This window comes from Vipera berus (genome assembly GCF_964194415.1).
Source record: "Vipera berus genome assembly, chromosome: 1".
In the NCBI taxonomy this organism is placed as follows: domain Eukaryota; kingdom Metazoa; phylum Chordata; class Lepidosauria; order Squamata; family Viperidae; genus Vipera; species Vipera berus.
In genome coordinates this window covers 310,954,336-310,966,875 of record NC_138202.1, presented here as the reverse complement: position 1 = coordinate 310,966,875, position 12,540 = coordinate 310,954,336, and the positions used below count along the sequence as shown (strand labels likewise).

Genomic DNA, 12,540 nt, shown 5'->3' with positions numbered 1-12,540 from the left:
TTAATTCAGGAAATCGGTTTTTTTTAACTCTCTGAATTAAAAGGAAGTATTATCGGCGGTAGTAACTTTTCAAAGACAAGGCATAGATTTTTGTCCACTAGATCGGTTGGCTCTGGCAAATCAAATGCTTGATTTTTTTTTATTTGTACAGTAGAAGAGAAACATGATTTAAGAAAGCTGTTTTCACATGTTCTGTACAGCCTTCATAATTATTTTCCTATCTTGTGGCTAGGCATCCCTGTCTGATACCTAACACCCTCAGTCCCAGCTGATTTGTTTTATTATTATTACTCCTTCATGGTGATTTTCTGAATGGGCAGAAAGCTTTTCCCCCCTTTTAATCTTTTCTGCTGAGCAATTGTTGTTACACATACATACACACACACACAGAGAATATATTTTGATAGAAATATAGTGGGTGGAGGAACTATCACCCCTCTGGTATCCTCACCCACTTTTTTCTTCTTCATTTTTTTCATTTTCATTTTCTGGCATTTTCCCAATCATCTCCTTTAACTTCTCTTCACTCTTTCCTGGCTCCATGTTATACTACTTATGTTTGCATTTTCATGTGTCTGAGTGTTGTTTACCTTGAGCATTTAATTTCAGTAAAATCACCATAACTTGTAAACTTGTAATCTAGAGAAAGTCTTGCCCAAGTTAAACTAAATATCCTGGGGTGTAGATAAACTGGATTTTTAATCTGAATGTGCATTGGACTACAAAGATTAGCAAAGGATACCTGTAGAAGTTAGCAATAATTTATTATTTTGGATTATAACTGCTGAACCAAGCATCTTTCTTAGGACATTGGAAAACATTTAAGATTTGTAAGTAGGATCTTATTGTTATATTTCACTGAAAATCAGTATCCTACTCCATATCCAAAATGTATCTATGGCAAGTTAAATCAAGTTCACATTTCTTATATGTTACTATGTGTGTATCATATATCTATATCTATATCTATGTATCTATATCTGTATATCTATCTATATCTATATCTATCTATCTATCTATCTATCTATCTATCTATCTATCTATCTATCTATCTATCTACACGCACTGGAACAATCATTCTACAGTGAATTCTTTTGGGTTGGCATTTCCTAGAGCAGCTTCCTATATTAAGCTATTTTGTTTATTGGTTAAATTGTCACTGTTTCTCTAATAGTTCTTTCACACAGATAATGCAGAAATACAGATAATTTCTTTTACTCTCTTTCCAATCCCACATTTGGTTTCCATACCTTTTTCCATCTGGTGGACAAGTAACATTTTATTCCTCTTCTCTAATAAAGACTTGAGCACATTCTTCTTCTACTTTATATTATACGTTCATTTACATAAAAGTGCAAGTTTGGATCTGACCACTAGTGTATGATTAGTATTAGGGCTCTAGTTTAATTATCTTTAGGTTTTACGCAGATATGATTCACAAGTGTTACCTTCATTTTCTTTCAACAATGATTTACTTGATATTGAAAAAGGTTGGGTGAAGTAGAAAGCATTTTGCTTATCTAAAATATAGATTTAGTGACTTTACACAACCTTAACAAGTAGGAACAACCTAGAAGTAAGGAGAAATTTCTTAATGGTGAGAGCAAACAATGGAACAACTTGCCTTCAGAAGCTGTGGTGCTCCATCACTGGAGGCTTTCAAAAAGGGACTGGACAACCAAAATGCTATAGGGTTTCCTGCTAGAGCAGGGAGAATAGAACAATAGAACAGAACAATATTTTAAAATCTGGATACAAGGGTATAAAAGGACAAAACATAAATATGGATCCTGGCTCATGTCACAATAATAGTATTTGTGTTTTACAACCATAGTTTTACCTACACGCAGGATTGCTTTTAACTTTCACATTTCAATAAACCTTTAATTATACCCTTTATTCCTCCCATAAATTGCTATCTTTATTAAAAATATAATGAGTTGCTGGCCATTTCAAAGTAAGCAAAATCCAGAGATATGTCAAGAGTAGCCACAGTGTTTTGGAAAACATGGGTACTATTTAAAGAAAGCAGGAGGTAGTAGTAGTATCTACACTAAACCATGGCAGCCAGTTTAGTGGTTAAGGCATTCCCCCACTCCAAGCTAGAAATCTGTGAGACACAAAGCAGCCCATCCTTTCTTAATGCTTAATCTTGTAATGAGTAAAACTCTTTAACAGAAGGAGTCTACTTTGTATCTATGTTCATTTCATACAGTCATAAGCAAACATTAAAGAAATTAATCAGGAGTGCGTTTTCCAAATATTTAGGTTACCCCTTTGACAACTTAGGTGTTTTAAAGCAAATAACAGTAGATAGCCATGATATGGCTAGCAGCTTCATTATCACTCAAATAATATTATATTGGAATGTTATAATATGCTATAAGTCACCTTGATTTAATGTTCTATGCAGGCTTAGGAAGAAAATGGGATATAGTTATTAAAACTAATGTTATATTAGGGTAAATTTGAATGTAGTAATTCAAGGTCTGTTAAACTTTGACCTCTTTCTTTTCTCATTTTCTTTGATTACTATGGAATAGTCTAATCAACACATGTCTTCTATGTTAATTAAGTCTGCATTCCTATATACCTATTTTACCCTGGAAATAATGATATTGGCTATTTGTTCCCATGGTAGCAATTTGCAGTATGTGCAATCAATTGTTACACATGTTTTTACACATTTTGTCTTGAACTACTGTGGATCCATTCATTTTGAAATAAAAAGAAATTACTCTTAATTAAGCTGCCTTGGTAATAGGCTTCTTTGTACGTGTGTAAGTGGCAAGTTAGTCTTGATGAAAAAGGATCCTATTTTCTGTCCTCTGTGAGAGATGAATCTCCTTGGTCACAACATTTGATCTCAGCTTTTAAAAGATCCCTTTGGCAGTGACCATACAGTCGGGCAACAACCACATGGAAGCAAAGCTAGTCAAAGCAAAAAGAAGCTTATCTTCCCAAAGTAAATCCAGCTTCTCTGTCCCCTGTCCCCAAAGACTGGCAACAAGCAATTAGTGGAAGCATACTAGCCAAATTCACAAAGCTGAAACAGTTAAAAGACACCCCCCACCTCCTACAAATACTTGTTAAACAGAGGATCCCAAGACCATGGACATTGCAGTTCCTTGCAGGAAGTGAACCGTAAGCTGCAAGACACTGCCAGGTTTTTTGGGGTTTTTTTGTCAAGCTAATACCAATTATTTTATTATGTGCCCTGGTCTTATATGAAGCAAGAAGCTAACCAAGTGACTTAACAAGTTTGTAACACTTTAATGCAAAATTTTAAGGCCCTAAAAATAAGTGTGTTGTCCCCTTTCCTTTGGCTAAGAAAGGTTCGTGACCATTTTCTTTCTTTCTTTTTTTTTTAAAAAAAGAGGTACGTTAATCTGAAACCTGGGAAATACCAGGTTTTCTTTGGAGCAAAGCAAAACTCCTATTCAATATTTTCTCTATCCGATGAAAACCTCTCTTATCAGGCAAGGTCCTGTTACCATAATATTCTACCCAGTGAGATGTTGCAAGAAGAGCAGTCTGCCATATGAGTGCCTCACAGAGCCTGAAAAGTGCCAGCTAAAATGGAGCCTACACTGAGGCTGCGAGGTTAACATGAGATGCAATATGAGAACCAATATTGCAGAAGACCATAAATACCTCCTTAAATTAAAATTAATGAGATATTAAGAGGAAAGTGCCCTTATTCTACTATCTAACATAGTTTTTAAGGGATTGTTGGCCTTCCTGAGTATGCCCAGCACTTCTTTTCATTGGATATTCTAACATCTCAGGAGGGCCATGAATGGTAACTTTGAATCTCAAAGTGGTTGTGTTTACTTCACATCAAAGGGATTGCATAATACAGTGCTCTTTTAAGAGTTCTGGCCCAACTAGAATGCATTCCCGATGACAGGGCAGTGCATCATACTTAAGCCACCCCCAAACACTGATCGTGACCCATCAAACCTGCTAGGATGGCTGGACAGCTAACTCTCTTCCAGTACTTAGCGATACTGTGTTGGCATCCATCAGAAATGTACTGAAAAGCTGGTGATCACTTAACTACAGAATAGCCTGTAGAAACTGAGTAGTTTCTGAGCACTTGTTGAAATTCCAGCAAAATGCATGTGCATTTTAGAAAGAATATAAACACTGTTAGTAAATTTGCACGAACGTATTTTTTTTAAAAAATTACTGAGATTGTTTAAAAAGAAAACGATCCCACCTATGCAAGTATTTTCCTAGTAACTTGCAAATTCAAAACTGAAATACCTATTTTAGAAAAAAAATGATAATTTCAGAATACTTACGCATGCATGCATGTCAGTTATGAGAAATTTGACATTCAAGTAAATGTTGTGTACAGCAGGGGTCCTTAACTCTTAGTCAGTGGCTCAGTGCTGGGCTGTGGACTGTTTGGAACTGGGCTGTGGAAGTGGTGGGCGAGCATGCACAGGTGCATATGAAACTGCACTTGTGAAAGTGGCGTGTGCAAGCGTGCAAAACCATTCCCTCTCCTCACCTTGCCGCTGCTGCCAGTCAACTGAGCTGGAAAGATTGGGAACCGCTGGAGTACAGTACAAAGGGGCATCTCATGCTAAAGCTCAAATCCTTCTCATTTGTATATAGCTCAGACAGATATATTAAGCAAATGCCTTACAAGCCTTGATATGGAAATGTGTAAGTTAATTGTGTGAAATGCTGTCTCACGCTAAACTGTCAATAACTTTGATTTTTGCCTGTTTTAAGCTGTAATGGAATTGGTCTTCAGTTAAAGGAATCACATTTTTTTGTCTCAAAGAATGTTGTAAAAACAAATAGTATGAGTTTAAGATTCCAGGAGACTAATTTCAAGGGCAGTTTTACACTTTGAAAATGCTTAGTTGTGTCCAGTAAACTGTTAAACCCATGGCTTAATAAATACAGAGATATACAGAAGCATATGGAATAGTCATTTGAGAGCTTTTCCCTTTCATAGTTGACACAGGGATGGTTGAACAACAATCTCCAATCTTTGGATAACAGAAAAGAGTCTTATACATACATTAAGTAGTAGAATCTGTGGCAAATTTTCTTGCATTTTGAGATTCTAGACCACAAGTGATTAGTAGCCTTATTTTCAGGTGAATAAGGTACATATAATTACAATTTATGGATATAGTACTAATTTGTAAGTGTTGATTTGAAGGTATATATCTGTTTGAGAGAATATATATGGCACGGCCTGTTAGCAGATTGGTGGTTGATAATGCTACAGTGCTTTTTTTCTCAATAGGATATGTGAAATTCAGGCAGTTGACTGTACTACAATTTCCTCCTTTACTGTGCGTGAATGTGAGGGATCCAGCAGAATGGGATCAAGGCCACGGCGTTACCTCTTCACAGGGCATGTTAATGGCAGTATTCAGATGTGGGACCTAACTACAGCAATGGATATGGTTAATAAAAGTGAAGAAAAAGGTAGTTGTTTTGAATGCAATAGTTTTCAATAGAACTTGAACTGATTCCTGTTTCTTTTACTTAATTTTTATTTCTTGTTTGCGGTAGTGGTTGTGTCTTTCTTCCACATTTTATTTTGTTTTGGCCTGTTGTGCATTATTCTTAAACTGTAAATGTATAAATTTAACATTAATAAAGGAGAATATATTCCAAACTGTTTTTTGAATAATTAGATGGATTATTTAATATTTTTCTGTCTTTCTCCTTCTCTCTCTCTCTCACACACATCTAACTTAACTATATATCTTATGTAAGCGCCCATCACACAGACAAGTGTCTCTGGGTGGCATAAAACAATTATGTTACCAAAACAGTATACTAAACTCTTTAGTGCATTTTAGGTACAAATGCTAAGCAAATTTGTTATAGTTTCTTAATGTATATATGGATTTATCTTCTGTCTCCCAAGATGTGGGTGGTCCTACTGAAGAAGAATTACTTAAACTTCTGGATCAGTGTGATCTAAGCACATCTCGCTGTGCGACCCCCAATATCAGTCCAGCTACTTCAGTAGTCCAGCAGAGCCGACTGCGTGAATCAGGCTCTAGGTAAACTTTTCAAATTATCCTTGCATATATGTGGATGGAAAGACTTAAACCAGATGTTTCTTTATATATGACTTCATGTTATCACGCTGTTTACTTAAAAGTTAATACTCTAATATTTTGCGAACTATGCAGAATAGATACCGTATAAAAAGTTCCCAGTGTGCTTCTGTCTGAATTATGTACTATGCTTAGCCATCTAGCAGTGATCCCAAGCAATAATCAATAATTTATGGTTTTTGCCTGAAAAAAGAAATAATCCAAATTTCTATTAGTAAATTTTGTTCAATTTGACATGCTCAGTTTATTAATTTAATTACTTAAAAAGCTTCAAATATTTTCAGCCTCCAGTTACAGCACCGGGAGACAATCCACGAAACCGCTACATATGGCTCCATACGGCCATATAGAGAGAGCCCCTTACTAGCCAGAGCCCGCCGGACCGAAAGTTTTCACAGCTACAGAGAAATTCAGCCTTTTAATTTAAATAAAACCATGGTAGACAAAGCTGTTCCTCAGAATGGCAACTGGAGTCCTGTACAGGCAGAAGGGAAAAGAATTGGTGAAAATGTAACTGACAAAAAAGCTTCAGCCTTAGCACTTGAAATAAGAATGGCCAGAGTGTCAGATGGAGGAACTGAACTTCAGAAAGTTTCTGAAAGCATATTAGAATTGAAAAAAAGAGGAAATGATGAAGACAATGAAACCAAAGCGGACTGCAAAAGGAAGAGTGGATTTGAAGGAGGTGGTTTCCTTGGAAGAAAGAAAGGACCACATCTTGTGGTGTCTTCACCAAACATTGTAGAAGGAAGTTCTGAAGTACTTGGTACAGCTTCCCCATCTCCTACAAAGACAACAGTTTCTCCACGGCATAAGAAAAGTGACTCATCTTGCCAGGATTATACCTTGTGAAAATGAAAGACATCTATATCCCACGTATATATCAAACGTTTCTCACTAAACTGGATAAATTTCACATTTATGTATCTAAATTTCTATCTTTCTAATTGAGGATAAGTTTGAGGTAGAATCAGGCAGGATAAGGAAACACATTTTAGACAAACCAGCCTTCCAATCCTGATGTTTATCTAGATAAGTTGGACGTGAACTTCCATAATTCTGTTGAGCAGGCTGGCTCAATTATGGGGAATTATGGGAGTTTAATCTAATTTCTCTGGAGTATCACCAGATGGAGAAAGCTGCTAAAAAACCTGGCTTCATGGCACAATCAGTGGAAGCATTTTTGAACTACTCAAAATTGGTGTTAACTTTCTATAACTGTCTATGTGAAGTCCAGTTTTGGTACAGATGTTTTCAAGCTTTGTTTAATACAGGCTGGCATGCACTACCATTTTTGTTGTAGAGTAACTCTTTCCTAATCTTGGTTACAAACATGCTAAGTATTTAAAGTTTGTAGTCTATAGAGCAATTCATTCTTTCAGTGGGGTTTCCATGTTGAAAATAATAACGGGAAGAGTTAGGGTGCTTTATTTTATGTCTGCTTTTTCTGCTGTGCCACCAGTTTTTATTAGTATTAATAAACTTTGTATATTATCTCATGCTCCAATGTGTTGACTTAACCAAATTGAAATTCTAAATGTCTTGTTACAGATGTTATAAAACATGACTTTGCAGATATTTATCTAATATTAAAGTATAAAGAATGTAGTCATGCTGTACATTTCTTTTAATTACAATAGCATCAGTAGATTAATTCTACAAAGATTGACCACACCTTCCTATAAAACCGTTAGTAGTTGCTCTCATAAATGGTTTGTTTTGCATTTTATGAAGCTCCATATATCAGCTGTTTGCTATTATGAGACATTTCACAAATTACTTCTACAAAATTTCTGTGTGGTCTGGTCTAGCCAGCAATCATTAAGAGAGAGAAAAAACCCCAAAGCATGCTGCCATTTTCCACAAGAAAACATATACCAATCTTTATAATAATTAACTACAAGATTGATGGCAAATTACCTACTTAGACAAAAAGTTTCTAGAGTACTTCACTTATTATAGCACTGTATAGAATTAAGCAATCTGTTTAGGTCTGCATAGTTGAAAACTGGAATTTGTAGATGTAAATAAGTTTTCCAATATTTCTAAGAGCAATACCTGTGCATGAAAATGTCTTATTCCTTTGGCAAAGGCACAAACAGTCTCAGAACACTTGAGATTTGTTCTTGCTTTTTCTTTGCCCTTTGGTCCAGTCAAATTACATTATCGTACAGATCTCTGTTTTCCTAGAGACTCTTAGTGATACGCAGCCTTGAATGTCCTCAGTTGCACATGCTATAAGAAAACCAGGATTCTCCTCTTGCACAAATACAGTATAGGCCTCTTTGGTGATGTTTTATTGTACGCTTTCAGCAATCGTAGGCACATTTTTAATTATTCTCTTTCTTGCAATATGAAAAAGAGAGCAAGAATTGAGAGATTATGTCCCAAAGCCAGTTTTATATTTAATCCTTCAATATTCTCTGTTGACTACTTAGACATAGATTTTGTATGAATCGAACACTACTAATGTAGAATAAAATATACAAAACTATATGCCTGCCCTGTTATAAGATATACATGTGATAATAGATACACTGCAAAGGCTATTCAGTTACATGTGAGGCCTCTCTCCCCCAAAACAAACCCTCAACATCAGGGGTCCCCAACCCCCTGGTCCATGGACCGGTACCGGTCTGTGGCATAGCAGCAACCAGGCCATGCAAACAAGTGAAGCACCATCCGCTGGATGCAGGCAGCACATGAAACTATGCCCCCTCTGGTTCGCAGAAAAAAATTTCTCCACAGAACTTCTCGCTTCTGCCCAAAAGGTTGGGTGGCTCTGCTCTACATGTACAAGCAAGGCAACTTTTAGAATGCTTGTTTTTTTATAATCTTCCATAGAAAGTACGATGGGTGCATAGTGAGTAGTTGCAGCTCCCACCTTCTCCAAATGACTTCACAATTAAGAATAAAAACCCAACAGTTTAATGGGAATTACACAATGAATAATAAGGATTTAAAATTTCCAGACGTTTTAAATTCTACTCTGTGTGACTGCTGTGGTTTTTCTTAAAATGAACATTTGTCATTTGAATTTTATATGTTCTGCCATACTGTTTACCATCTTGCTTGTTTATACTTGACTTATTATCAAAACAGGTTTCATAAATAATTTTGAAAATAGTTAAAATTGTTTGACAACTTGAAAGGGACATCAGGACTGATTCACCTTGTTTAGTCAAAGGTAAGTGACTTCATATTTTCCTAAAGGTGCTAAAGTTATTTGAAGTAATTTAAAATTCCTAAAGTTAGGCTACTGTGCACTAATGTTTATTCACAGCCATGTGCTAACAGCATTTGACTATATAAGAACAAATAATACAATAGATCAATATAAAGGAGACAATGAAACAAAATCATTTTTTAATTTGAGACAATATCGTGCAGTTTGACAATATATTACATTTCTGATAGTGAAGGATCAGTTTTGATATGAACTTTTAAAAATAATAATGATGCATACAATTGAAATTCTCTATTAACAGCCTGATAGGTATATATTATGCTGTGTAGGTTTGTCTCTGGTGCCCTTAGAACAGAAAAATCTAGTTATATTCTGGATATTTGCAGAAATCTTATTTCTCACAACTCTGGTTTTTATAGTTCTGAGTGCTGTTAATTCAGATTTTTCAGCCTTTTTTCTATTAGGGCACTAAAGCTTTACAGTGGCTTTGTCTTCAGAAGTACATATTTGCCACCACAATGGTCTGCTTCTGAACTTCCCAGGCTTGAAATGTTAATATCTTCACCACAGAAGCAGAACTACATAGGTGCCATGGCTATAGTAGCTAATATGGGATTAATAGGTATCTTCCCGCATATAGTAATTGTGTGATTTTTTATTACCATGAGATAGTATTTGACATTGGATCATGTGAGTATTAGAATTAGCAGAACAATAAAGAGTATCAGCTACAGCCAGCAAAAAAAAATTCAATTAAACTAATTACTGGCACAAAGTATTTTCCCACACAAACATATTTTAATATGTAAGCATGGAAAAGTCAAGATAGCTATACATTTACCTTTTGGTTTCTTTTTCCCTATCACTAATAAATTATCTGAAAGATTTATTTCACTGTATGCTGAAGGAACTAATTGAAGCATGGTATAATAAAGTATAAGTGGGATAATTAAGCATTTCTCTATGTACTCCTAAGTTCTTTTAACAAGATTTTTGATGATCTTATGATCAGTTAAAGGTTTTCAATGATTAATTTTTGAGTAGAGTTCAATATTGTTCCTTAATTTCTTGTCTATGCTAAATTTGTGTGTATAACTTTACTTTTTCACCATTTTATCCACTCAGTTCCTGCAATGAGCTGAATAAAAGTTTGTGTAGCAATATTTATTTGCCAAAAGATGCGTTTTAAAAAATTATAAAATGTACCTCTCAAATAAATAAATTTGCTATAGACAATATATTACTAGAAAAGAAGCTTCTAAGTTTTGATAAAAATAGCTTTCACATACCTTGTAGTACAAGATGTAATTCATAAACTATAAAAATTTCAGTAGAATTACTTCATAATGACTAGAAAGAGCAAATATTCAAGGCTTTCCATATTATTTTGCCTATTCTATGGCAACAGTACTAAATAACTTACAAGTGTGTATCAGTAAATGTTGTATGTGCTTTGGTAACAGTACTGAAGCTTTTGATAGTGCTCACAAGATCTTCATCATCCGCACACTAAAATAAAGTGATTTTAAGAAGATAAGAGTTACAAAATAAAGACATTGAGATCTCTCTCAGGCTATTTTTAAAATCAACAAAAGTTTTTATTGTTGGTTAATCCTATAATTAACTTAAGTAAAAGATCATCCTGATCCAGTGAAATTCACTGTTTGCCTTTCCGCTAAATATCAAAAATTTCCCCAAAAATATTCAAACACTGAATGCACCTACGAACTCTTAAAACCAAAGATGGTTTGATTTTGATGGTTTTGATTTTCCCAAATTTGCACTCTTTTTATAGTTGTCACTTGGGACTTTAAATTTCAACATATCCCTTCCTGAGAAAACCACTGTATAGGATATGGGATAATATTTATCACAAGTAAGGTTGTGGGTGAATGGCCAAAGCCTAATAGGTTTTGCAGACAGTTAAATGAACTTAACATATATGCTACCTAATTTTATATAGTATTAGGATAACATTGCTTCACTCTCAGGAACTCTATTTATTTAAAAGATTTGTATACCCATCTTGTAGCACAATTCAACCTGCATTGCTAAACATGCACAAGCTCCATATTTTATTAGTAGGAGAAGAGACATTAGATTGATTTTCTAAGTCTATTAGAAAGCAGTTTGCACTGTTTCTGGTCACTAATTGTGCTTGCCTGCCTTAAGGTAGAAAAGTTCAGAAGATCTGGAAAGCACTGGGTGACTTAGCACATTCATACAATCAATACCACAAAGGCCGTTGATCTTGTTTCACCATGTGGTTACTCAGCACGATTGGCATTTGTTACAAAGATTATGTGATTTATGGCATATCATTATTTGAAGTTAATCAGTTGTCTTTGTAAAGTGACTTACCAAACTACTGTCATGGCCGTGAATAATGGCATCCCAAACAGTATCTTCCACCGAGGACCTTTTCTCAGATGCTTCAATGAGCTGACTGACACTTCGATGCAGGGAATCTTGGGAAAACCTATCCTCTATCTGGCTTTGGCTTGGCCCCTGAAGGACAGAAATGTTTCTGCTGCTGTGTATACTTGAAGGGGATGCTGGTCTTGGAATTTTTGTATCTGCCAGTCCCTAGGAATAGAAGCAAACAAACAATTCTTTTTTTCAGCTTTTAGGTACCAAAATATTGCACCCTCCCCTAAGTACTCTTCCTTATTGTATAACATACTTAACTGATGACAGTATAGCTAGGGTATCTTCCAGCAGAGATTACAAACACAATTATGTACATTAATTATCCCTTCAGCTATTGTTCGCCAAGGGAACAGCAGTTTTCTGCAATGTAGTTTCACAGGTTTGTCTTCTGCATGCAAGACAGACATGTCACCAGCACAACTGCCAATCCAGCCTAAGGAGGCCCCTTTGGCTTGCAACGCTGGCAATTTTAGCTATCTGCTCACAGATTACCAATGAGGTATCATTCTTGTTATTAACAGCTAGGACTCGGCTTTCTTAACTTGAACACACAGTAGTTTTACTGACTTGTCCAATCAAACATGCAGATACAGCAAGCATACAAACTCAAATGGTAAAGGAGCAATGCCAGTTTATCATGTAAACCCATAAGGAAGCCATTTTTGCTCAAAGAATGATGTATGAAACATCAAGTTAATCTTTTTTGAGTTGCAAACATTTCAATGCCGTACTAGGTAACTCATCTGTACAGGACATCAGGGAAAATTTGGTTTGTTAGTTGGCAGGAGTTGTTCATACTGTTTTATATCAGTTACACGCATG

At 35.4% G+C, this 12,540-nt stretch overlaps 2 protein-coding genes across 3 annotated transcripts in view; one reads left to right on the top strand and one right to left on the bottom strand.

The window, feature by feature from the left end:
* The window catches only part of KCTD3 (potassium channel tetramerization domain containing 3), a 46,529-nt gene extending 38,379 nt beyond the window's left edge, over positions 1 to 8,150 (top strand). For both annotated transcript variants that reach the window (XM_081312884.1, XM_081312883.1), the window contains exons 16-18: positions 5,273 to 5,457; positions 5,906 to 6,044; positions 6,386 to 8,150. In XM_081312884.1, coding sequence (XP_081169010.1) covers positions 5,273 to 5,457; positions 5,906 to 6,044; positions 6,386 to 6,953 — 892 coding nt within the window. In that variant the 3' untranslated portion in view covers positions 6,954 to 8,150. The remainder of the gene's footprint in view (positions 1 to 5,272; positions 5,458 to 5,905; positions 6,045 to 6,385) is intronic.
* Positions 8,151 to 10,707: 2,557 nt separating this feature from the next.
* Positions 10,708 to 12,540, bottom strand: part of USH2A (usherin) — a gene marked incomplete at both ends in the record, with an annotated part of 493,855 nt that continues 492,022 nt past the window's right edge. The window contains 2 exons of the mRNA XM_081312822.1: positions 10,708 to 10,797; positions 11,650 to 11,874. Coding sequence (XP_081168948.1) covers positions 10,708 to 10,797; positions 11,650 to 11,874 — 315 coding nt within the window. The remainder of the gene's footprint in view (positions 10,798 to 11,649; positions 11,875 to 12,540) is intronic.